This window comes from Hipposideros armiger, unplaced genomic scaffold, assembly GCF_001890085.2.
Source record: "Hipposideros armiger isolate ML-2016 unplaced genomic scaffold, ASM189008v1 scaffold_108, whole genome shotgun sequence".
NCBI classification, from domain to species: domain Eukaryota; kingdom Metazoa; phylum Chordata; class Mammalia; order Chiroptera; family Hipposideridae; genus Hipposideros; species Hipposideros armiger.
Genome location: NW_017731458.1, coordinates 673,290 through 695,463, shown reverse-complemented (window position 1 = coordinate 695,463; position 22,174 = coordinate 673,290). Strand labels below are relative to the sequence as shown.

The 22,174-nt window shown below is 51.7% G+C and overlaps 2 protein-coding genes across 2 annotated transcripts in view; one reads left to right on the top strand and one right to left on the bottom strand.

Moving 5' to 3' along the window:
• SPACA3 (sperm acrosome associated 3) overlaps window positions 1-2,309 on the top strand; it is a 4,355-nt gene extending 2,046 nt beyond the window's left edge. The window contains exon 4 of the mRNA XM_019646983.1: window positions 2,031-2,309. Within this exon, the coding sequence (XP_019502528.1) occupies window positions 2,031-2,097 (67 nt within the window). The 3' untranslated portion in view covers window positions 2,098-2,309. The remainder of the gene's footprint in view (window positions 1-2,030) is intronic.
• An 8,529-nt stretch (window positions 2,310-10,838) lies between these two features.
• Window positions 10,839-22,174, bottom strand: part of ASIC2 (acid sensing ion channel subunit 2) — a 296,973-nt gene continuing 285,637 nt past the window's right edge. The window contains exons 6-10 of the mRNA XM_019646949.1: window positions 21,209-21,362; window positions 19,006-19,097; window positions 15,472-15,551; window positions 13,689-13,757; window positions 10,839-11,798 (exon numbers count right to left, since the gene is read on the bottom strand). Of these exons, the coding sequence (XP_019502494.1) occupies window positions 11,697-11,798; window positions 13,689-13,757; window positions 15,472-15,551; window positions 19,006-19,097; window positions 21,209-21,362 (497 nt within the window). The 3' untranslated portion in view covers window positions 10,839-11,696. The remainder of the gene's footprint in view (window positions 11,799-13,688; window positions 13,758-15,471; window positions 15,552-19,005; window positions 19,098-21,208; window positions 21,363-22,174) is intronic.

Sequence of the window (22,174 nt, the reverse complement as noted above, 5' to 3'; positions counted from 1 at the left end):
TTCACAGACAATGCACTGAGTTTCAGGGAGGAGAAGCAATTCACCGGAGGTCATGGCTCTTCCAAGCTTCCCCTGCCTACGGGTCCACTAGATCTGGGCCTAATAAGCCTTTTTCTTTTCTTTTCTTTTCTTTTTTTAACTGTGGTATCTTTGTCGAAACAAACTTTTATATAAATGCCCACGATGCACAACAGATCAAATACTCTATTCCCCTCCTGAAGCAGGGTGGGCGCTCCAGACCCTGACCCTGTCAGCCTTCTCTTTTTCCACCCCCTTCTCACAAGGTGGGAAGCCATCCTTACAGGCAGGGGAGTTGGATGAGCATCGATGGGCATTAGACTAGATCTTTGGTTCACTGAGGCACCTCCGAGACAGGAGCGCAGCAGGTTTTCAGCCTCTTCTGATGAGAGTTTCACTTAGTCTCCAACCTCCTTTTATTCACATTTCTGGATGAGACACCCACAGGGGGAAGAATGCGGGGAAGGTGAAATACTCTCGTTGGCTGGTGCAACCAGAACCATGGACAGGTGTGATAGTGACACGGCTGGTGAAGTAATTTGAAAGGCATGAAATGTCTAGGGAGAGACTAGAGGCAGCGGGGACCAGTGGGGTGACTTTGCAGGAGTCTAGAGAGATATAAGGTCTGGACTCGGCCAGTTGCATGGATGATGGATGGGAGGAGGGTTGGGTGTAAGGGGCCATGGAGGAGGACTAGGGACAGGGGATAGGTGAGGGAGAGGAGGAGATGAAAATGATTGTGAACAGAGACAAGGTCTGAGATGGGTCTTGACAATGGCCACAGCTTTGGAGACATGTTGGTTTGAGAGCAGTTGAAGCCCTAAGAATTGAATCTGGAGTGAGGCAGGCTCAGCAGGACATAATGCACATGTATAAAATCAGGGAGGGTGAATGCAAGCTCAGGCAGGAATCCAAGAGCTTGAGGCTTTGGGGTCACCAGCTGGGATGGTAGAAACAGGTCCTTGTGGAGTAAATCAAAGGACAACTCACTTTTGTACACTGGGAGGAAATTTGTGGTACCCCTTAGAGGTGATCCAGGCTGATAAGCAGTGACCCCAGAAGGTGGAAACCGTGCCGTTTAATCTTTCCACGCGCACGCATCGAGAACTCACCTGTGCCAGGCTCTGTGCTGGGTGCTGAGCTTCACAGATGGCTGAGACCCAAGTGTTTGCCCTCAAGGGTCTCACAGTCCAATGGAAGTAGGAAGAGGCCAGTCACTCACTCTTGGTTGATAAAGCACTAGCGGTCCTTAGGGGCACTCCTGGTCATTGGGCTTTCCGCCATTGGCATCATGGAGGACACTAGTTATCCAAGTTGGAACCCCTGGGAACTTGGGACCCCAGGATCTTGCTTATCTTCCTCAAGATACCCATGTGACGCTGGAGCAAGGCAATGATCCTGAAAGAGTTTATCAACTATGGGCACAACACTTGAAAGACCCAGGAGAATTGGATGTGTGTGCAGCTCTGTCATTTACTAGCTGTAGACCTTGGTCAAGTAATTGTGCATCTCAGTCTGGTTTTCATTTGGAATATAGGACATGTAATATCTAGGGCTGCTGGGGTGGGGCAGATAAATCGGTGGTGGATGAGACAGTGCTTTGAAAACTGTAAAGGGCTGTACTCGTGGAAGGGGGAGCATCACTGTCGGCAGAAATATCAATGTAGGAAAAGAGCATTGGACTGGGGCTCGGGACCCCAGGACCCCAGTCCTTTGCCACTGACTTCTGAGTGGACAGTAGATTTGATTAAATTACTATGTATCTCTATTGGTTAAATAAGAAAGCTAGACAGATGACTTTTTAAGAGCCATTATCTTTCTTTCTTTTCTTTTCTTTTTTTTTTACTTTTAGTGGGTTCTTTGTTAGTTAACGCAGCTTAATTTTCTCTCTTTTCCTCGCTAGCCCCTTTCCTCACCTCACTTCTGGTCTGGAGGCCTTACCTCCTTCCTGTTCTCTGAGCAGAGACTGAAGGCTGCAGCTGATTTGGTCTCTCCCCATCCCCCATCCTCAGGGAGGCCTGGAGGCAGCACTGCCAGGGCAAGGACCTCAGAGACTGGGTGGATGGCTGTGACTCCTAGGGTCCTCTTGGGATGGACCGGGCTGCGCATGGCAGGCTGGGAAATGCGGTTTGGCTCCTGAACCAGGCGTGGGAAGACAAGCCAGCTAATAAAGTATAGTTAAAAGTAAGTGTGGGTCTCAGCTATCACTGTGCTTCCAGGTGGCAGGTTAGAGCTAGAGCATCTCAGGGTTTCTTCACCTATGCACCTGGGCTGGGCTTCAGGTGGGCTCCAAAAAGCTTACCATGGAAGGCTTGCAGCTATTCCTGGAGGCAGAGGTGGGGGGAGGGGCAGGCGCGAGGCCAGTGCCTCTCTTCACCACACCTGGCAGAATTTCCTAGACCATTTACCTGCATCTAGGTTTGCCAGATTTAGTAAAAAACAAAAACAAACCAAAAAAAACCCAACAACGGTAACAAAAACAGAATGCCTGAGTTAAATCTGAATTTTGGTTACACAACAAAAATTTTATTATGAACATGTCCCCAATATTGTATGGGACACACTTATATTAAAACATGATTTGTTGGGGTGGCCAGGTAGCTCAGGTGGTTAGAGTGCAGTGCTCATAACACCAAGGTTGCTGGTTCGATCCCCACGTGGACCACTGAGGTGTGCCCTCCACAACTAGATTGAAACAACTACTTGACCTGGAGCTGATGGGTCCTGGAAAAACACACTGTTTCCCAATAAAATAAAATAAAAAATGTTGTTGTATACTTGAAAGTCAAATTTAGCTAGGTGTCCTATGTTTTATCTGGCAACCCTACTTGGGTCTGGTGTTGTATACCTCTAGCTTGTTTGGGAGGGTACTTGGAATACTTATTTCAAGTGGCTTTGGTTGCAGAGGTGGCCAGGGTGCCTTGGTCCTCTCTAGCTGATAACTGCCAGCACACTGGGAGCGGCCCAAGGAGTGGTGCAGTGATGGGTGACTGCCACCAGGGGCTTCAGCTAGGGTTCTAACCCTGCTCTCCAGTGCCCTCTAGTGGGTGCCACTGATAGTGATGTGGCTGTCACATCCGGGGTTTGGAAGCCACCATGCATGCTGTTGCATACTGGCTGGGAGGCTGGAGCATGGGGTGGAGGGCACAGGTGGCTTTCAGCCAGCAAAATGCAGTTCTCCATCTTCCTCAATATGCGGGGAGCTCAGACGGAGGCAGCACTGTCTCCTATAAACCTAGAGTTCAGTGTCTCCAGCCCCTTGGGATGAACTGCCTCTGTGGAGGGAAGGTGGGCAGAGTCTCGGGGTCACTGTGGATGTGGTGGCAGGAGCAGCAACTGCAGTGATGTCTGAGAGGCCAAGCCCTGAGTTCAGATTGGAGATTCTTCGGGAAAGGCCTCAGAGAACCCTGCACGTACTGAACAGTTGATTGAGGCATGGCTGGTGACGCCCAGGGAGAAGAGGAGCCTACAATGCCGACCAGCCCTCCACACCAACCTGCCGTCTCCGAATGCCACTGATCAGCAAATACCAGAGGGGTGGTTGAGTGTCACAAGTGGTGAAGCAGGCCAGTTTCCTCCCACTGCTGGTCTGGTGGTGGGCCACTCCCGTCTCCATCTTGTGTCTCACCCTGGCTCCTGGCTCTGCATCCCAGTGGAATGCTTGCCTCCAAGTCAAGATGATGATAAAATTTGAGGGCTGCTTATACAAGTGGACAGTGACGAAAGGCCAGATCCTTCCGGGGGTCTGCACTTGGGGGAGATCAACGATTGGTGGATCCATTCTCATTAATGTGGACACTGCTCTCTTTTTACTATTAAAGCAAACATTGTGTGCCTACTGTGCGCCATGCATTATCTAGTTTAGATCTTAGAACAATGACTGGGATGGAGGTACCATTATTATTCTCATTCTACAAATAAGGAAACAGAGGCTCAGAGGAGATACATTTGCACGAAGGTCAACATATGTAACTCCATGTGTGCTTGTAGTCACTGTACTGTGATGAGAGGTGGTTCTCGTCTCTCTCCCTCACCTGGCTGGAGACCCAGGGCCCACCATCTTTGTATGATTTGTACCCTCTACTTCAACTGTACTTCGGACTTCTGTTGCCTGCAAACTCCTGATTGTTCCCCTGGGTCCCATTCGCCCAGGAGTAGGTGGAGTGAGGCCCTGGGAATCCAAGGGAGAGTTATTAAAAAGACGTGGAGGCTCTGGGCTGACACTATAGCTTCGGGGCCCCTCCAAGAGGTGCTGGCAGGGGTCAGGCCTGGACAAGGGATCCTGGGGGCCTGGGCTGGGAGGCTGACCAGGAGCAGGTGGAGATGGAAGAGGAGTATCCGAGGCAGAGTGCCCTGGCCAAAGCCTGTGTACGAGAGATGAACGGTCTGTAGTTCCCTCTGGAAGTCCCGATTCCCAAGTGAAGTTCTCAGGTTGGTGAGAGTAACCAGGCTACGTCCTGGAGTCTCCCTGCTTCCATGTCATACTCTGACCCCGCGTTCCATTAGTCACTACGTCCTGTCTATTTTACCTGTTTAATATCTCTTGAAACGTCCTTCTGTTCCAGCCCATATACCTCTGCTTTAAATCAAGCCCCCTCACTGTTTTCCTAGGACCATCGCCATGGCCTCATAAGGGCATCCCTTGCTATCTCACCTCCCCGCTCAGAGTGAGCTTTCCACCTTGTTAGTCACTGGCATCCGGGTCCCAACGGCTTTTCTGAAGTTCAAGTCCAAGTTCCTTGACTTGGTACACAAGTTCTTTCACGACCCAGGCTCATACAGAGTCGTGTCTCAACTGCTCAGAAACTTTTGCTCGAGCTGGTGTGTATCCACGAATTTAGTTCCCTGAGCGAAACCATGCTGCTTCGTGCCTTTCACCACCACCTATCATTCTTCCTCTTGCTCATTACGCTCCAGCGAACAGACACTCTCCTTCCATGCACCAAGCTTGTCTTCGCCACAGGGGCTTCCCGCCTGGCCGTTGTCTTCCTGGAACGCCATTTCCTCAGTTCCGTGAGTGGCTATTCCTTTCTCCTCAGTCAGATCGAGTGTCAATTTTACCCACTCAGAGTGACTTCTCCGACCTCCCCAAGTTCTTCTCTGCCTCCAAGCCTTTGCTCAGTTATCTCCTCTGTAAACCTGCCTGCCAGGCAACTTCCACCCATCTCTGCAGGCTTCAGCCAAAACCTGCTCTGCCTCCTCAGCCTGGCAGACAGACCCTCGGGTAGCTCCCTCCCTTGTAGCTCTCTCTGCTAAGGTTCTCCTGTTGCCCACTTCTGCCTGATGAGACTCTGAGCTCCCCGAGACTGTGTCTTCTTGGTCTACAAACCCCCAGTGCCTAGCACTGTGCCTGCTACAGATTGGGCACACAGAAAACACTTGTGGAGTGACGGAGTCTGGACAGAGACCCTGCCTGGTGCTGGGAAGTCTTCCAGCACTTTCTTCCTCTGTTCCCCCCGCCCGTCCCCCAACGGTTTCTTTATCCTCCTCCCTCTAAAGTGGGTTCAGCTGGGTATGCTTTGGTGCCCACCAATCACTTTCTGTTGGGTCTATTTTAACTTGGATATAATTCCTTTTGAAAAGAAGCCGTGAAGTCTGAATTACACTGAAGACAAATGGTCCATAATGGCGATAAGTTAGCCAAATGAGCCACTCCCTTCAGAGACACAGCGTGGAGGGCAGCTTCCAGGAGGCTAGCGGTCTAAGTTCCCCATCCCAAGGCATCGCTCACATCCATTATCAGAGGTGGGTTTTAGTTTATTTTTAAACAAAAGCATCATTGCAGTTTGACTCAGAAATGAATGAAATGTCAACAGTGGTGTGTGTCTGGGGGCTCAACGGGCGGCCAGAGAACATTACGCGTGCATTTCCTGCCTGCAGTGGGCGCGGTGCTCCCATTCCTTAAGAACCAGGCCCCAGGGATGTTTGCAAAGCGATGCAACAGTTGCTTTCTCTGTATGCAGGTCTCCTCAGCCCCCAGAATCGCCACATGCATAAGATAATTTTATGAAATCACAGCTCCAAGGTTCTCTGTTCATATCCATTTTCTGCTTGCTCATTCATTTTGCCATCTGCGAGAACTCTCCAGTACACACATTGCAGCCGGTGCCAAATGTTTAAAAAAAGTTATGGGAGAAAAAACTTGAAATTGATCAAATCCTAGCTGTTGTTTATTTTCTATCCCCTCCTGTAAACTAAAAAATGGCGGTCATTATGTCATCTCAGGAGAAGGAATGTGGGCTGCTCTCTGTGGAACTGTGGGAGTCTTCTGGAGGGCAGTTTAACACTTCTAGACCAGGGTGGCTTTACCCAGCATGTAACTAGGGGATGGGTTCTGAAGCTCCGTAACCCTCTTAAATTCGTAGGCAAATTTCATGTATATCTATGTGACCGTGAGCTTCTCCCCCCGCCCCCCGGCCCCGTCCCCCGGGAGACAGTTCATAGCTTTCACCTTATTTTTAATCCAAACCAATGATCTCAACAAGATCAAGAATCAATGTTTTACAGAAAGTGTATGTCTTAGCTTATTTAATTCTCATAACAACCCAGAAAATGAAAGATCATCATATCCATCACATCGATGGGTAATAGAGGCTCTGAGCAGTAAGTTAAATATCTGCTTAGATACCTGACACCCATTCTCAACTTAAGACTCAAGGACTGTTAGAGTTGGGCACCAAAGACATTCTCTGTTCATTTTCTACCCCCTCTCCTTGTATAGAGGAGGAAATGTAACGTAAGCCCAGAGAAATGAATTACATTGTCTAAAGTTATACGTACAGTTTACTGCAGGAATGGGTTAGAAATACAGTATTTTGACTCTGTCCAAAGCCTTTGCCTCCCTATTTCTTTGTTCTTGCAAAGCCAACGAGTGGAGGTTTCACTGACTGTTAAATTGAATTAGTAAGAAATTCTCCCCCTCTCCCCTGTCCTCAGGCTGGGTGGTTCCCACTGACCTGTTTCATGACCCCAAACACACTCAGCCTATTAGCTTTAGGAATAGACAAATGCATGCACATAATGATTCCGCGTGCCAGGGATCTCAGATGTGTGGGGAGAAAGCCATTGGCTAAATCAATCAACACTTGGCTTGAGAAGTACCCTCCTGGACACTTGGGGCACAGAGGAAGGAGCTTGAGGACTTTAGCCACGATACATCCCTCAGCGTGGGAGCCAGGCCCTCCATCCTTTGGCCCCTGTTTATCTCTCAATGGTCATTTTGGACACTTTCCCCTTTCACGGCTATGCTCGGGCCCCCTAGACCCACGTGCAGTCCCCTGAACTGGGCTTTGTCTAGCACCCACCCTCCTAGCTTTGCATAGGCTGCTCTCTCACTCTCCTTCCACTGCCAAACTCCAATTCATCTTTCCTAGTCATCTGTTTACTTGTCAGTATTGCCTGCTCAGATGATAAATTCCTCAAGGGCAAGTGCCTGGCACATGATAGGCAGGTGATCAATAGGAGTTGAATGATGGTGAATCTGTTCTTCATGAGTTTCTCCTCCCCTCATTGCCCCGCTCCCTTCCCAACTATGCCAGGGAGCATGTTCTGTGCAGCTTAGGGTCTGCTTAGCTCCATGTGGATCAGGGCTGGCCACATATCCCCCGTGGAAGCAAATTCCTTGGCCCCTTCAGCCTCCCTTGCTTCTCTGTAACAGAGGAGCATGCTCACTGGCATTTTCTGGAGGTCCTTACCTCTGCTCTGAGTTTGGTTCTTTCTCAAAACCAGATAGCAATCTGTGAGCGTGTGGAGGAAGAGGCCCCAGGTCTCTTTTTGGGCCTCTAGACTCAGGTAGGCTGAGCTGAGCTTTACCCTGAGGGAAGCGCTACCCACCAGGATCACCCCTCTGTGCAGGGCCTGTCTCTGACTGCCTCCTTCCCAGCTCACCAAGCACCTTTCTCCAGACACCCTCTGGACGCTTTCTCACAAGGCGTGTTTACGGTTAAGGCTCTTACAAAATCAGCTGCAAATTGGAAAGAGGAAAATAAAAGAACGCCAGACTCTCTCTGCCAAAACGACAAAGCAATGGCATGTAAGCAGCCAGCTCCATCCTGGGATGGCTACTCATAGAAATGCTTTCTCTTTTTGCTCCCTAGCTGCAGCAGACTCCAATAATTCTGTTTCTGAGGTCATGCACCATTATTTTCTTGGTTAATTGACTTATTGATCTCGCCCTTTGAGGTCACTGATAATTCAACCTTGTGGTATGGGCCGTGATCGTTCTAGACTGCTGGCCTTCGTGTCATCATTTGGGCCACTCTCGAAAACATGACACATCCCCACATCTCCTCTGTCTACCAAACCTCTCCAGGTCTTCACTAAGAAGATGGCTCCTTGTTTGAAATGATGATAAGAAAAAAAATACACCCCACCACTTCCAGGAATTTAGGCAGACGACAATGTGTTTGGTTAACAACCAGTCAATAATAATCAGTGGCTGGCTATTGATTGGCTCTCTGGAATTTCCTGCCTTGTTTTCTTTAAACAGGTTAAGTTTGTAGACCTGCTCCAAGATGCACAATGCCAGGATCCCCAAATCAGAAGAGGCACATACATATGTGAGGCAAGAAGCAATTCAAACCTGTTAGAATATTCTTTGCTCCATCCCAAACTGATTTGAAGTTCTTTTTTTTTTTTTTTTTTGAAAAGGGAGTCAGAAATCCAATGGAGCAGTTCAAATTGCAACTTAATCTATGGATTTAAAAAAATGTATGAAATCGTTAAACTGGAAGAAGGCAGAAGCATCCATTAGATTCCATTTCATTGGGCTCCTGTCCCTGATGGAAGTGTCTAAGGACGCTCCCTGCTCTTTTGCATCTGGCAGTCTAGGCACCAGCAGGACGTTTTCCGGCCTGAAGTAGTGAGGAGCTAGTTCGTCCCAGGAAAGGAACTTCCATGCCCTGGCAAAGCCTGGAAAAATGATTGCTCTCAGTCCTTCTTGCTTTAAGTGGGCTTACAAGTGGAATTGTGACCTTGGGAGCTTGGGGGTATCACTTTGGCATTGCCACTAACCTACGGGGTGACCCTAGGCAAGTCCCTTCCCTCCCTTTTTGGGTCTGCTCTTTTGGAAAATGAGGACAGTAGATTATAAGTCCAAAGGGCCTGTGGTAGGCAGAGTAATGCGCCCCAAAGATGCCTGCATCCTGGTTCTGGAGACTGTGAATACGTTACTTCACATGGCAAAACGGATTTTGAAGATGTGATTAAGTTAATCTTGAGATGGGAAAGTTATTCTGGATTACTGAGTGGGCCCAATCTACCGTATTTGCCGGCGTATAAGACGACTCGGCGTATAAGACGACCCCCTAACATTTCCACTCAAAATACAGAATTTGTTATATGATCAGCTGTGTGCGATTTTGCGAGTGTGGTAAAATCGCATAACAGCAAAATCGCATAACAGCCGAGCATACACCCAGCAGCGCTGCTGATGCCTGAATGGTATGTGGAATGAAGTGGGCGGGCATCGGGAGGCCACTATGGCACGGGGCAAGCACTATGGGCAGTCTATCTGAAGTGTACCTGGCGTATAAGATGACCCCCCACTTGGAGGCATATTTTTCAGGGCCAAAAAATCGTCTTATACGCCGGCAAATACGGTAATCACAAGGGTCCTTGAAAAATGGAAGAGGAAAGCAGGAGAGGAAAGATAAGTTAGAGGGACATGTGACTCTGGGAGGTCATTGCTGTATGATGTAAGAAGGACTCAATCCACCATTGCTGGCTTTGAATGAGGAGGAAGACGCCAGGAGCCAAGGATTGTGGGTAGGTAGCCTTTAGAAGCTGGAATGGTGAAGAAATGTGGATTCCTGAGAGAACAAGGCGTGGGGTCGGGATCCTAACTCCTGGTATGATGCTCTTTTCAACTGGTCACACTGGGTAAGTAACTTTTCTTTGTGTTAATGGGTTGGGCAAGGAGAGAGGGGGGAAGTAGGGGGTGGGGGGAGAGAGAGAGAGAGAGAGAGAGAGAGATTGGATGGCAGAGCAGGGATTGGAACCCTGAGCCCCAGTCTAGCCCCCGCTTTTGTGCATCTGTGTTTGAGCATAAGGCACACATTAGACCTGTCTTCAAGGCTGTGGGGGAGACTTTGAGTTGGAGTGGGGGATGGGGAATAGTAGGGGGAGTCAAGTTAGGCTACAGGAACTGAGCCTGTGGAATTAACATGATGCAGTGAGGACAAGGATTCTGCCTGAAAAGGAAGCCCTCTTTTACCACAGAAAGAGCAGACCCCCTCCTCACTACAGGCACCCCCGCCCCCAACCCCCTTTCCCATCTGAACATCCCCTCATGGGGAGCAAGGCAGAACGCAAATGTGACCTCTGCAGGGGCAAGCAGGTCTGTTTCCTGCAGGTGAGGAGGTGGGGTGCAGGCAGGGTGGGGTGCACACCAGAAAGGCTGGTGTGTCGGAGAGTAGCCACCCTGGGGCCCGTGTCCAGCCCAAGTTCACTGACGGGGTCAGTAGGAATCAGGACAGAAGACAGAAGGGCAGAGGGACGTGAAGGCCTCTTTTGTGGTTTTCAGGTCTGGGCAGCATTCTCTGCCTCCCCCTCTTCACGCCACGTGTCTATGGTCCAGGGCAGTGTCATTCAGACCGTGGGCTGTGACCGATTCATGGGTCATGAAGTCATTTGCAAGGTTGCGATCAACAGTTTTTAAAGAGTTAGAATAGAATATACCTTTTGCAAAGGTAAGTGTTGTTGCATAAAACTTGATCCTCGTCTATACTCTGTGGTTTTTGACTTGTCAGGCCTGGCCCTTCCCTAAGCCCCTCAGGGAAAGAGGCCTGAGTGTGGGGGAAAGGCAGAAACCACTCAGCCACTTCCACAAGACCAGCTTTTAATATGACCATGATCGGAAGCACAAATAAATAAACGCCAGGGAAAATGGAACAACCAAACCAAACCAAACCTCGGAACATCAAAACCAAAAAATCAGAAAACGAAACAAAACAGGTCTCTGACAGACAAACAATGAAAGCCCCTCCCCACCAACGAAAACAGAATCAGACTGTACAAGCCATGTCACAGGGGGAGCGGGACGACGTGGGTACCGCAGATGAGTACTGGAGTCAGTCACCCAGGCCATCGTGCCTCTATCACAGGCACTGGGACGGGAGGGGGTTGGCCCTGGTCACCCTGTGGGCCAGCTCGCGGGGGAAAGGGGTTTGTGGACAGGTTAAGAACCTTTACAAACGACACAAGGACCGGACGTAGTCGACAGTTCTGCGGTTTCCCTCTTGATGGTGCAGTTATGAATCCAGGGTGGCCTCGTGGTGACTTTGGGGCCGGAACCTGGTCCCACTGCACGGCTGCAGAGTGGCTGCTGGAAACTGCACGGAGGAGTGTCATGTACAGAGACAGATGTGGAGGTGGCGCCATGAGAAGTCTGAGCATGCAGGTGCTTTGTACATCTGGCAGTGAGATGTGATGGCAGGTTGGTTCTCGGACGGTTCCAGCGTGTGATGCATTTCTCCTAAGAGAAATGCACGGCAGGGCCCGAGGACACGTCCCGTCAGACGTGGCTGTAGCGAGGTTTTGGCAGATTGTTTGCTATGTGTGCATAGGGGGCTCTTGCTTCTTTCTGTCATCAGGGGCCATCCCGCCTGAGCCTGCTGTCCCCAGTCCTGGGTCTTGGGCCTCAAGGTCTGTTGGTGGGGTGCTGGGCGGTCCGAGGGCTGTCAGCAGGCGATCTCCTCCAAGGCTCCCAGGGCTGTCTGCATGGGTACGTTCACAGTGTGGCTGATGGTTTCAGAGTGGTTTGGCATCGTGTCACAAGTGCTCTGGAGGGGAGGGGAAGGTGCTTATGTTTATTCAGCAAAAATTCATCACAATGCTATTGGCAGCCTGGGGGACTGTTCTCCCCACGTGGGTGTTCTTCTGGGGCACTGCTCCTCCCGCCCCAGACATCCCATGCACTGGGTTGCCATCTGGAGGCATGAGGCTGAAAAGGCCCCTCTGCCTCCATCATTCTCACCATTGCCCACCTAGGTGGCCAGCGGGGTGGGCACAGGGTTTCTTGGTGATGAGGTTTAGCAGCTTGCTTGACCTTCTCCCTTAGAGGTCCCCTGAGGTGCTACCTGAAGCTACATCTGAGTGGTGCCTAGCTTTGGGGCTGGATGTCCCCCATTTTGGAGGGCCTCCTTTGGGATCTACCTAGGGTGAGGGGGTTCCACCTGTGGCTAGTCCTGGGGCAGGGTGTGGCAACTGCTGAGGCCAAGTTGCGAGGGCTGAGGCCCCTCGACAGCCAGAACCAGAGCTGGTCACAGCTTCCCAGAGGACCTTAGGGTTAGGCTAGCCCCAGGGAAAAGTCGTCCTGGGTCCTCAAGCAGGGTACGGCTGAGATGGCTGACTCTTCAGGGAGATTCCCAGGCTGCTCTGGGCTACGGCGGGTGGGGGCCTGGGAGGGATAGGAGCAGAGAGACTAGCCAGGAGGCTGTGCCAAGAATCTGGGGGAGACCTGATGAGGATGGTGCTGGGGAAGGGGGAAGGGACAGAGGGGAGGCTATGACTCTGAGACATTTGAAGGCAGGAGGGAAGGGGGTGTGTGTGAGGGGGGAAATCTGCACTTGCTGAGCACTTACTATAAACTAGGCAACACTGACTGCTTTACAGGCTGCTCCAAATGACACCCCAGGTCCCTGTGATGAGGCAGAGGCTCAGGGAGGCAAGGAGGTGGGTATCTTGTCCCCAGGTACACAGCTAAGGAGCAGGGACCTGGGATCCAGCCAGGTCAGCTCAGTTCAGAGCCTGGGCCCCTTTCACACTGCCCTCTGCAACAGAAGCTGTCTCGGGTTCAAACAGAGGCTGCAGGGGCCTGAATCAATGGGAGATGTTTAGCCTAGGACATGGGTAGAGAAACAGTGTCCAGAACGGAAATGGAACCAGTGATACCTGTACCAGACAGCCGAGCCTGGAGCCCAGGAGGGGACTGAGTGTGGGAAGGAGAATGGACAGCTATGAGAGGGGCTGTCTCTCTGGCTCTAGGAAAGCGAGGCGGAGGACAGTGGTCAGGGGGTCTTGTGTGTCCAGCTCTGATATCACCAGCTGTGTGACCTTGGCCTCTGGGCTCCAACTGCCTCAAATACAAAATGGAGATAAAAATAGACCTTTCTTGAGGGTGACTGTACGGCTGAAATGCCACGGCACTCTCAAGGCACGTAGCACAGTGCCTGACACGTAGCAGGCTTATAGTAGTCAGTAGTTATTCTGGGTATGATGTCACTACCTTCTTCATAGGGCCCCACACCCTGTGTCCCCTTCAATCAAGTGGAATAGAGTACCAGGGACGTCCCAGCTTGCACTTTGCAACCCCGGGGAATAAGGGAGCAGACCTCCACAGAACCTCTCTGGTTCTCCCAAGGCCACACAACGAGGGGAGTAGCCTATGGCCTGGGAGAAGCTGGATTGGGCAGGCAGGACCTAGCCTTAGAAGTACCTCCTGATATCCACAGCATCCACGGCTTCCTGTTAGGCTCTGGGGTGTCTCAGGGAGAGAGAGACTCAAGGCTCTGTCACAGTGGCCTGGGGTTTGGGAGCTGACAGGTTGTCACAAGCTTTGGGAAGGTGTGTGGGGAGGCACACTCCCCTGGCCCTGGTCCCCATATCTGGTGTCATGTGGTCTGGACAAGCCCGAGTTGCAAATCAACCTTCCACCCGCGAGATGCTCTTACCACATTCTCATCGTGGCTTCCTTCGTCCTCTTCTTTGCCAAGCAGGTCTAATAGCTTCTCTTTGATCAGCTGCAAGCAAAGCAGGAAGGGGTTTATCAGGCTGGGGGAATGGTACAACGGTAAAGAGACCTCCCTCCACGCGGCTCAGCTAGGGAACCGTGGAGGCACTGGCTGCCTGGATCAACTGTGGCAGGAGCCCAGCCTGGCAGCCAGCTCTAGGAGCCTCTGCCCGATCTTTGGGCTGAAATGGGATTTTGGTGCAGGAGCTCTATTTTCACAGGAGGTCACAGGAGGCCCCTATCTTGCAGAGTAAACGGCTTTCTCCTGTGGATGGAGAACGTGGATAAGAAGTACATGCTGGCCTGGCTCCCTTTCCGCCTGTCCTCGGAGCAGCCTGACAGCCAGCCGTTTTCTGAAGCTAGGCCTGGGGGACAAGATACCTAATTGCTTTCTAGGCCTGACCGCTCCATAGTGCATAAGATCAGGGTACATTTGACTTCATGACACTCTATTTTTAGCAATGAAAGGTAGTTATTAAATATGTGAAATGGTATGATTCAATTTCCATAGCTTTGTACAGCTTTTCACAAAAATGAATCAACAATGCAGAATAAAATCTGGCCACGGGGTGTGGTTTGGGTTTGGGGAACAGGGTCACCATGCTGAGAGGCAGGGTGTGGGACTCTAGGGGACCCAGCCCTCACAACGATTCTCAGTGAACAACCTTTGGCCACTGCCAGGCCTCTCTGAGAAGCAGACACTGCTTGGCAGGCTGTTTGCGGGGCCCAGGCCTAGATGGTCCTAGGGCCTGGGCAGGGCCTGGGCCTGCCTTAGAAATTCTGGAGCTGCTGGAGCCAGCTGGGTCTGGGAGATGCTGGTAGGAAGGCTGACGAGCACCAGGAGCTCTCGATGCCAGACGCTGCTGTCCATCATTTGAAAAGCTTTCAGGGGCTTTGTTCCAGCTGCCTCTTCAGGGAGACATCTGCCTAGACTGTGAGCAGCCAGAAGTGGCGGGTGTGCCCTTGCTCTTCTCAGGACTGATGAGGCTTGCCGGGAAATGCCCCTTACCTCAGCCTGCCTGGACCATGACGGCACCATTCAGGTGATGGGCCACCCAGAGGGCAGGTGTGTGTGTGTGTTGTGTGTGCACGTGTGTGTGTGTCTGTGTGGTATAAGTGTATGTGAAATGCATGTGAGTGTGTGCATGTGTGTGTGTCTGTGGTATAAATGTATGTGACATGCATGTGTGCGCGCGCGTGCGCACGTGCGTGTGTCTGTGTGGTGTAAGTGTATGTGATATGTATGTGAGTGTGTATATGTGTGGGGTGTGTGCATGTGTGTGTGTGTTATACGTGTACGTGACATGTATGTGTATGTGTGTGTGTGTCTGTGTCGAGTGTGCATGTGTGTGTGTGGTGTGAGTGTGTGATGTGAGTGTGGGCATGTGGTGTGAACGTGTGGGTGTAGACACACCCAGGTATGAAGCCGCTACATCCGGCCTTGCTGTGGGAGGGGCTCAGAGCTGGCCTCAGCCCGGCCTCACCTCCTCATCCCTTCCCCTCCCTCCCTGAGAGTGTAGACAGCCCACTGCTCTTCCCTCTCCCTGAAGATGGGACTGTGGCTTCCATGTCCCTTCCATTCGCCCCTCCCCCATGCCTGGGACTCGGTGATAGACAGCATCCATGGGCAGGGAGGAGGAAGCAGACTCGGAGGAGAGAGACATTGGGGCAGGCTGAGGGCATGCACAGACAGTCATTTCCCCATGAGCAATCCCAAATCTTACCTCATAAATATAATCAAAGAGCTCTAGTATTGTGAGGATACTAGCACCAATAAACAATCCCATCTGACCACCAATATCACCTGGGGAGAGAGAGAATACCAAAGGTTTGGCTTTACTCACAGCGCTTCCAGGAAAGGGTGGCTAGACTAAGAACTTAGAAACCAGGCTTTCTGAACCGATGCCCCTCCATGCGGAGCCTGGGCTTGTAACTGGCAGGCCAGGCCCTTGACAAGTCCTCCCTCAATGCAAAGCTCTGAGAGCTGATGTTTTGCAGCACCCAGTGGGGATGGGAACTAACCTGACTGCTTATTGGAGGAGCCTCGTATAGACCTCATAGGCTAACACGCTTGCCAAGTATTGGGTTGTCGGAAAAGTCATGATGCATTTTTGCAGCGAAAAACATAGGAAAAATACGTCATGACTTTTCTGACAACCCAATACATTCAGAACCACACGGACTGGGCCCTGCTTTGGCTCTGGGCTGGAAACAGAGATGTGTGTGGTCCTTGTCCTGGGCAAGGGCACAGTCCAACCTGGGACACATGTGTCAGGCTGTGTCTTGGGAACAGTGGCACAAGAGGCTCTCCCAACCCCTGCTTCAATCATGACATGGGGCATCTCTAACCCTCGGGATAAGGCCATAGGCAGCATCCCCTATCTCCCTCACCCAAAGGTAAATGCTCTCTGGGATCTTTCTAGAGCAGGCGGTCTTGCCTTGGGGCACATGGGCCCCCTGGAGCAAAGTTCTTCTAGACTGGTCTTCATGTCCTCCTGCATCAATCTCCTGGGAGGCTTGTAATCAGCCTAGATGCCTGGACTTATCCCAGGCCTGTCAAATCAGAGTCTCTGGGGTTGGAGTCTGGAAGTCAGGAGTTTTAGGTTCCCCAGGGGGTTCTCTGGCCCACCAGAATTTGAGAACCATTCTCCCGTGGGACTTTCAGATGGCTGGAGACCTGAAATTGAATGAAAATGCTGTGTGTGTGTGTGCCTGGCCATTTGTAGTGTGAGAATTCATATTTGAGAGGCTTTTTTCAGATTCTCCAAGGGGCTGTGATCTCCCAAAAGCCCACGGTGCTTTGCTCCGGGGCGCTGAGCATGGAGTGACCACCAGCTTGCTATGAGGCTTTGAGCCCTGACTCTCTCAGTAGCTTTGCCTTCAAAGGACACTGGTGGTGGAGGTGGTTGAGAAGAGGGTTGGCCATGATCTGGGAAGCCCTTTCCTGCTGTAATCTTGAAGACTGTGCTGGGGAGAGCGTTGGGAATGGGGGCTCTACTGAGGGTAGGCATATAGTCCTGCTGGAGATGCCAGGCTGACCTCTTGGTCTGAGAACTTCCTGACGGGAATGTCTGCCCACTCCTCTTCTGATTATGGCTTGGAGGAGCCCAACAACAACACCCCCAGGTAAACAAGCTAAGATGGTGAGAAGGGGGCTCTCCCTGGTGGGACGTGGTGCTGGGCTCAAAATGGCTCCCCCTCATTCTTCTCCTCTCCCCAATGGTCACTCTAATATCCTTGTTGGAGGCTTAGTGGGGAGTGTGCACTTATGTATGTGCATGTCAGGTGTGAGTGTGTGTTTGCATGTGCATGCAGTGTGACTGAGTGTGGGGCCTAAGCCAGGGTGCCGTGTGTTCACATGTGTCTGTGTAGGCGCAGGCAGTACACCTGGTCATGGGTGGCTTCCTGTAGGTGGCTATCTATGTCTAGGGAAGATACACTGAGTATGTCTAAGTGTGCATGAACGTGGCTTGGTGCAGATGGGCACAGGGTGTCTGAGTGTGTGGAGCATGAGAGAGCATGTATAGGTGTGAGTGTGTGTGTGCATGGGCAGTTATGTCATGAGTGTGTGAAGGTGGAGGCATGCAATGGGTGGGCATGTCCACTTCTCAGTCGGTGAATGGCTTGCATGTAGGTCTGTGCAGGTGCACACTGTGTGTGCGGCCCACCATGGTGTGTGTGTGTGTGGCCCACCATGCAGTGTGCATGGAGGTGAGGGTGAGCCCTGTGGCAGTGAGAGAAGGGCCTGGTGCTGAGGCACGCTCTCATCACGGAGGTACAGATGACAGCATGCTTTTCTCAGGGGGCTATTCTAGGTGGGAACAAGATGCCGGGAACACACTTATCCTCATATCTGCTGCAGAGACGCGCTGTCCCTCCTGACAGATTCAGAGATCAGGCTTTCCCCGTTCTGTGTGTGTGTGTGTGTGTGTGTGTGTGTGCGCGCGCCTATGTAGGGGAGTGAAAGAAGGGGATGGGAGGGGCCATGTCCTGAGTCTTCTTTAGGAGGTAAAGATGGCAGGCAGGTGAGGGACCAGTACAAGGCCTCTGCCGTGGGCCCAGGGCATGGTCTCCAGGTTCAGTTCCTTTGGCCACACCAGTCTCCGAGGCCTGAGTGACTGCCACCTTAATCCAGCTGGGACCCAGCTGTGGCCCAGCTCCCAGCCTCCCAAGAGAGCTGCAGACAGGCCCAGATGGTACCTGGAAACACCGGCTGGGCCCTGGGTCTGTGGCATGGAGACTGCCCAGGTACCAGAAATGACTATTAATAGACCTTCTGTGTGCTGGGGCTTTCTCACATTTAACCATCACAACAAACATCTGAGGTGGGTTTTATTAGACCCATTTTACAGATGAAGAAACTGAGGGCCAGTGAGGGGAAGCAACTTGCCCACATTCTCACAGCTGGCCTTGCCTCTATTCTTGCAGGTAGAAGGTGTCTATTCCCCTCACCCCCCCGACTCCCAGGATGCCACTCTCACGTGGTTCAGCTCACAGAGACACCAACAGCTATTTTCCTTGCAGGGACAGGCTTCAGATCTTTTTCCTGAGAGTGAGGAGGAGTTGGGAGGAGAGCCCAAGGGGCAGGTCTTCTAACTGTCCACCCTCAGGTTTTGCATTGGGCTGGGGCAGGGTTGATATTAGCTCTCTGCATCTATTATGTGCAGATGGGGCCAGGGGAGCTGACGAGGACTTGTGTGGGGTGGCAGTCAGGTTTGTAGATATCTGGGGACAAGGGGCCCTTCTTTTGTGTTTGACGAAGGACTCAGTCCAGCGGGAACATCTGGCCTCAATGCAGCAACATTGCTTTCCAGGTGGGGGCTCCACTGGGGGGCCTCACTGTGTCCACCGCCTGGGTACCACCCACAGCTCAGCCCTCCCTCCATCTAATAGCTCTTTCTTCTGCCACGGCCCCAAGGCTCTGACTCCAACCTGGGGGCCGAAGACCATGGAATCTAAGAGGGCAGCTCTGGAAAGGCCCTGAGAGAACTTTAGCTTGCCTGCCCCACGGTGTTGATAGGGAAACTGAGGCCTAGATTGTAGTGTGAACTGGGCCCAAGACCTGCACCACAGTGGGGTTCTTCTTGTGCCAGGACAGGGGTATTGCAAGGAAAGCGGGAACAATTAGTGAATATAGAGGCTAGATTCATCAGGAGGCTTATATCTCTGCCTGCCTGCCTGCTGCCTAGCCACCCATCCCCCTTTCCCCCCATTCCCTATGAGATGTGGAAATTTGTGCAATAGACACTTTGACTTACCAAGTAAGGCAGCAACTTCATACGCCTTCTTCTGTTCAATCGTCTCGTAATTGAGAGCTTCAAAAAATATATCCAGAACAAGGATGTTCTCTCTGCAGAGGGAATATTTAGTACCCTACATGGTTAGAGCCATCAGGACCCACGGGGATCATCTAACACAGCTTTCTTTCCCATGGACAGATGGAGAAACCGAGGCCCAGAGGAGTGCAACAACTGGCCCGAACTTCCAGCTGGTTCGTGGCAGAGCTGGGGCTCGAAACCAGGAGCCCTGACGCCCAGCCCAGTGCTCTTCGCAGGGCTGGAGGCATATGTCAGCTGTCCTCCTTTGCTCTTTATTTCTCTCCCCCCGTCTCTTTGCATGCTTTCCAGGAGTCCTGCCTTGCCTCCAGGTCCTCGCATCCCCAAAGGGTCTGCTGGTGAGCTCAGGGCTCTCTTGACAAGGCTAGGGTGCCCTGCCTGCACTGCTGCCCTGCCCTGCCCGCTCCTAACAAGGTCCCGATTTCCTACTGGATTTATAACAAGCTGCTCCTCACGGGAGGCCCTACCCTGTTGCCAGAGCCAGCAAGGGTTATCAGGGAGCAAACCTACATCTGGCTGGGGGCTTTTCTGGCAGAGGCACTAGGCTCCCTCTTGCTACTTTAGGCAGGTGTGTTAATGAGACACATTTTGGCAGGAGAAGTCGTTACTGCCTGCAGGATGTCTGCTAAGCAGCAGGACCTGGCTCCTCTGACAACGCCCCATCTCCCTCTGTACGGCTCACAAGGCTCTCCAGGCCCCGGTCCCCAGCCCACTGAGTAGAAGCCATCAGACTTGTAGGTATCAGCCCCAGGATGATGGGCTTTGGCGATGATGTTAGCAGGAGGGAGTGGAGGGTAGAGAGGATGCTCTTTTTTGCCACACAGGGCTCTCCGAGGTGCCATGCCGCGTGTCACCATCTCTTGCCTGGTTTATGGCAACTGCCTCTTCACAGGCTCCCTTCTGCCCATCTGGCTTCCCATCCATCCTCCAAACTGCTGCCCGAAGGATCTTGCTAAAACTGCTAAACTAATTCAAATGAAATAAAATTTCAATTCAGCTCCTGGGTCACTCAAGCCACATTTAAATTGCTCAGTAGCCGCATGTGGCTAGCGGTTACCATGTGGGACATCATTTCATCGCAGAAAGTGCTATGGAAGAGCAGTGGTCTAAGACACAAACTTGAGCCTGTCACTCACCTGCTTGCAGCTCTTAGCAGCTCCCTACTCTCTGAGGAGAAAGGCTACTCCTTGTCCCCACCCGCTCCCCTGTCCAGTTCAGCCAACAGGACCTGTTGCTCAGACACAGCCACCTGGCCCAGCCTCTCCGTGTAGTTCTTTTGTCTGTCCTCTCCTGAGGCCCTTTGCTGAACCTCTGCCCAGGACACCCTCTTCTCCCATGTCTGTCATTCATTTATTCTGTTAAAATTCTGTTCTGGGACAGGAGTAGTGCAAGGAAACAGGGAACCATTAGTGAATATCAAGGCTAAGACTCAGGCTTAGATGCTCAACCTTACTTTTTGAGCACCCACCCTGTACAAGCCACTCCACAGCACAGAAGAAAAAGGAAAAATTCCTGCCCTCAGGGAGCTTTCAATCTAGTGGGGCCGGTAGGTCATAAACAAGGAAACATACGTTAACATAGAAGTACCCATGGTGGTGAGAGTTGTAAAGGAACCCCTGAGTGCTTTGAGAGAAAATTCATAGGAGGGGGCCTAATTTAGTGACTGAGGAGATGACATTTAAATGAAGACCTGCCCTATGAGGGGCCAGTTAGGTGAAGGGTGAGAGGAAAAGCATTCCAGGCAGAGGGAACAGAATGTGCAAATCCTGGAAAACTCCTATACCTCCTTAAAAAAAAAATCTCTGAAGCGTTCTTGGACTGAATCCCCATGCAGGGGCAGCCAACCACCTCCCTGATTGCCTGTGTCAGCCTTCATAGCCTTTATCTATGTGTTTGTCTTCCCACAAGACTGGAAACTCCTTAAAGGCAGGGGCTGCGTCTTCATCATCCTTGTCTTCGTATTCTGAGGGTTGAGCACAGAGTTTGGCACCCAGCAGATGCTCAATTAACGTCTGCTAAAGGGAGTTAACTGCTCAGCTTTGGCCTCTTAGTTGATTGCCCCCAATTTCCTCCTGATCCATATCCTGTTCACCTCCTCCTCTCCCACCATGCCCACTGAGCTTACGAGATATATTTTTCTGATTTGTTAAATTTCTTCTCGAGGTACTTGGCTGATGTCTTGCTGGGGATCTTCACCATGGACAGCTCTTTGTTGTAGCGGGTCAGGTTGCAGGGCGTCCTGCAGAGACAGTAATTACTGTCCTTCTCCGCCAGGAGACCTGGGGGGGAGAGGGAGGTCCGGCTTAGTCAGGGGTGGGGAACCTGGGCCCAGGGTAGTGGGGTTCAGCAGCAGGGAAGTGAGCTGGGAGGAGGTGCCTTCCCAGGCGGGTGAGGGGTGGGGCGCTGCAGAAAGAAGGGGAGCTGGGCTTTGGCCCTAGGTTGAGGGGGTGAGCTCTCATAAGAAAGTGCCCACTCTTTCTAGGTTACTCTTGGTCCTGTTTTCCTTCCGCTTCTTTTACTGTTTTGCCACCCTTTAAAAATTGTTGCAAAGGTACCGCTTTTGGAGAATGGGCTCCAAGGGGGAGTCCTGGCCTCTTCAGCTTCCCAGGGCCATCATCTCTGCTCCTAGCCTCAGTGTTCTCATCCACAAAGTGGGCCCACTACCAAAAGCAAACGTGGGAGACCATTTTAGCTGAAACCTGGGGCTCTGCGGGATTCCCTCTGGGGCTCCCTTGTAGCCAACGCCCATCTCCTCTGCCCACTGGGCGGGGACGCAGGCAAAGATTCACAATGCGTTTGCCTCGAGGCAACCTCCCCACATCTGGAACACTTCTCTCCCTCTGCTCTCTTCCTCCAGTCAAAACTGGGCGGCTGAAGACATCGTTTTTCCCCTTCCCTCTTCCCTCTAACCATCTCGGTGTTTCTGGCTATCATAGGTTTTGTTGATTCTTCACCCAAGGAGAGGCCGAGTCTTTGCACACCTCTCAAGTCATTCCCTCTCCTCTCAGCCAGCCCCGCCCCCCTGCAGTCCTCCTGGAAGCATCTATCTGTCCGTGTGAGTCCAGAGCCGCCCCCACTTAGCTCCAGCAAA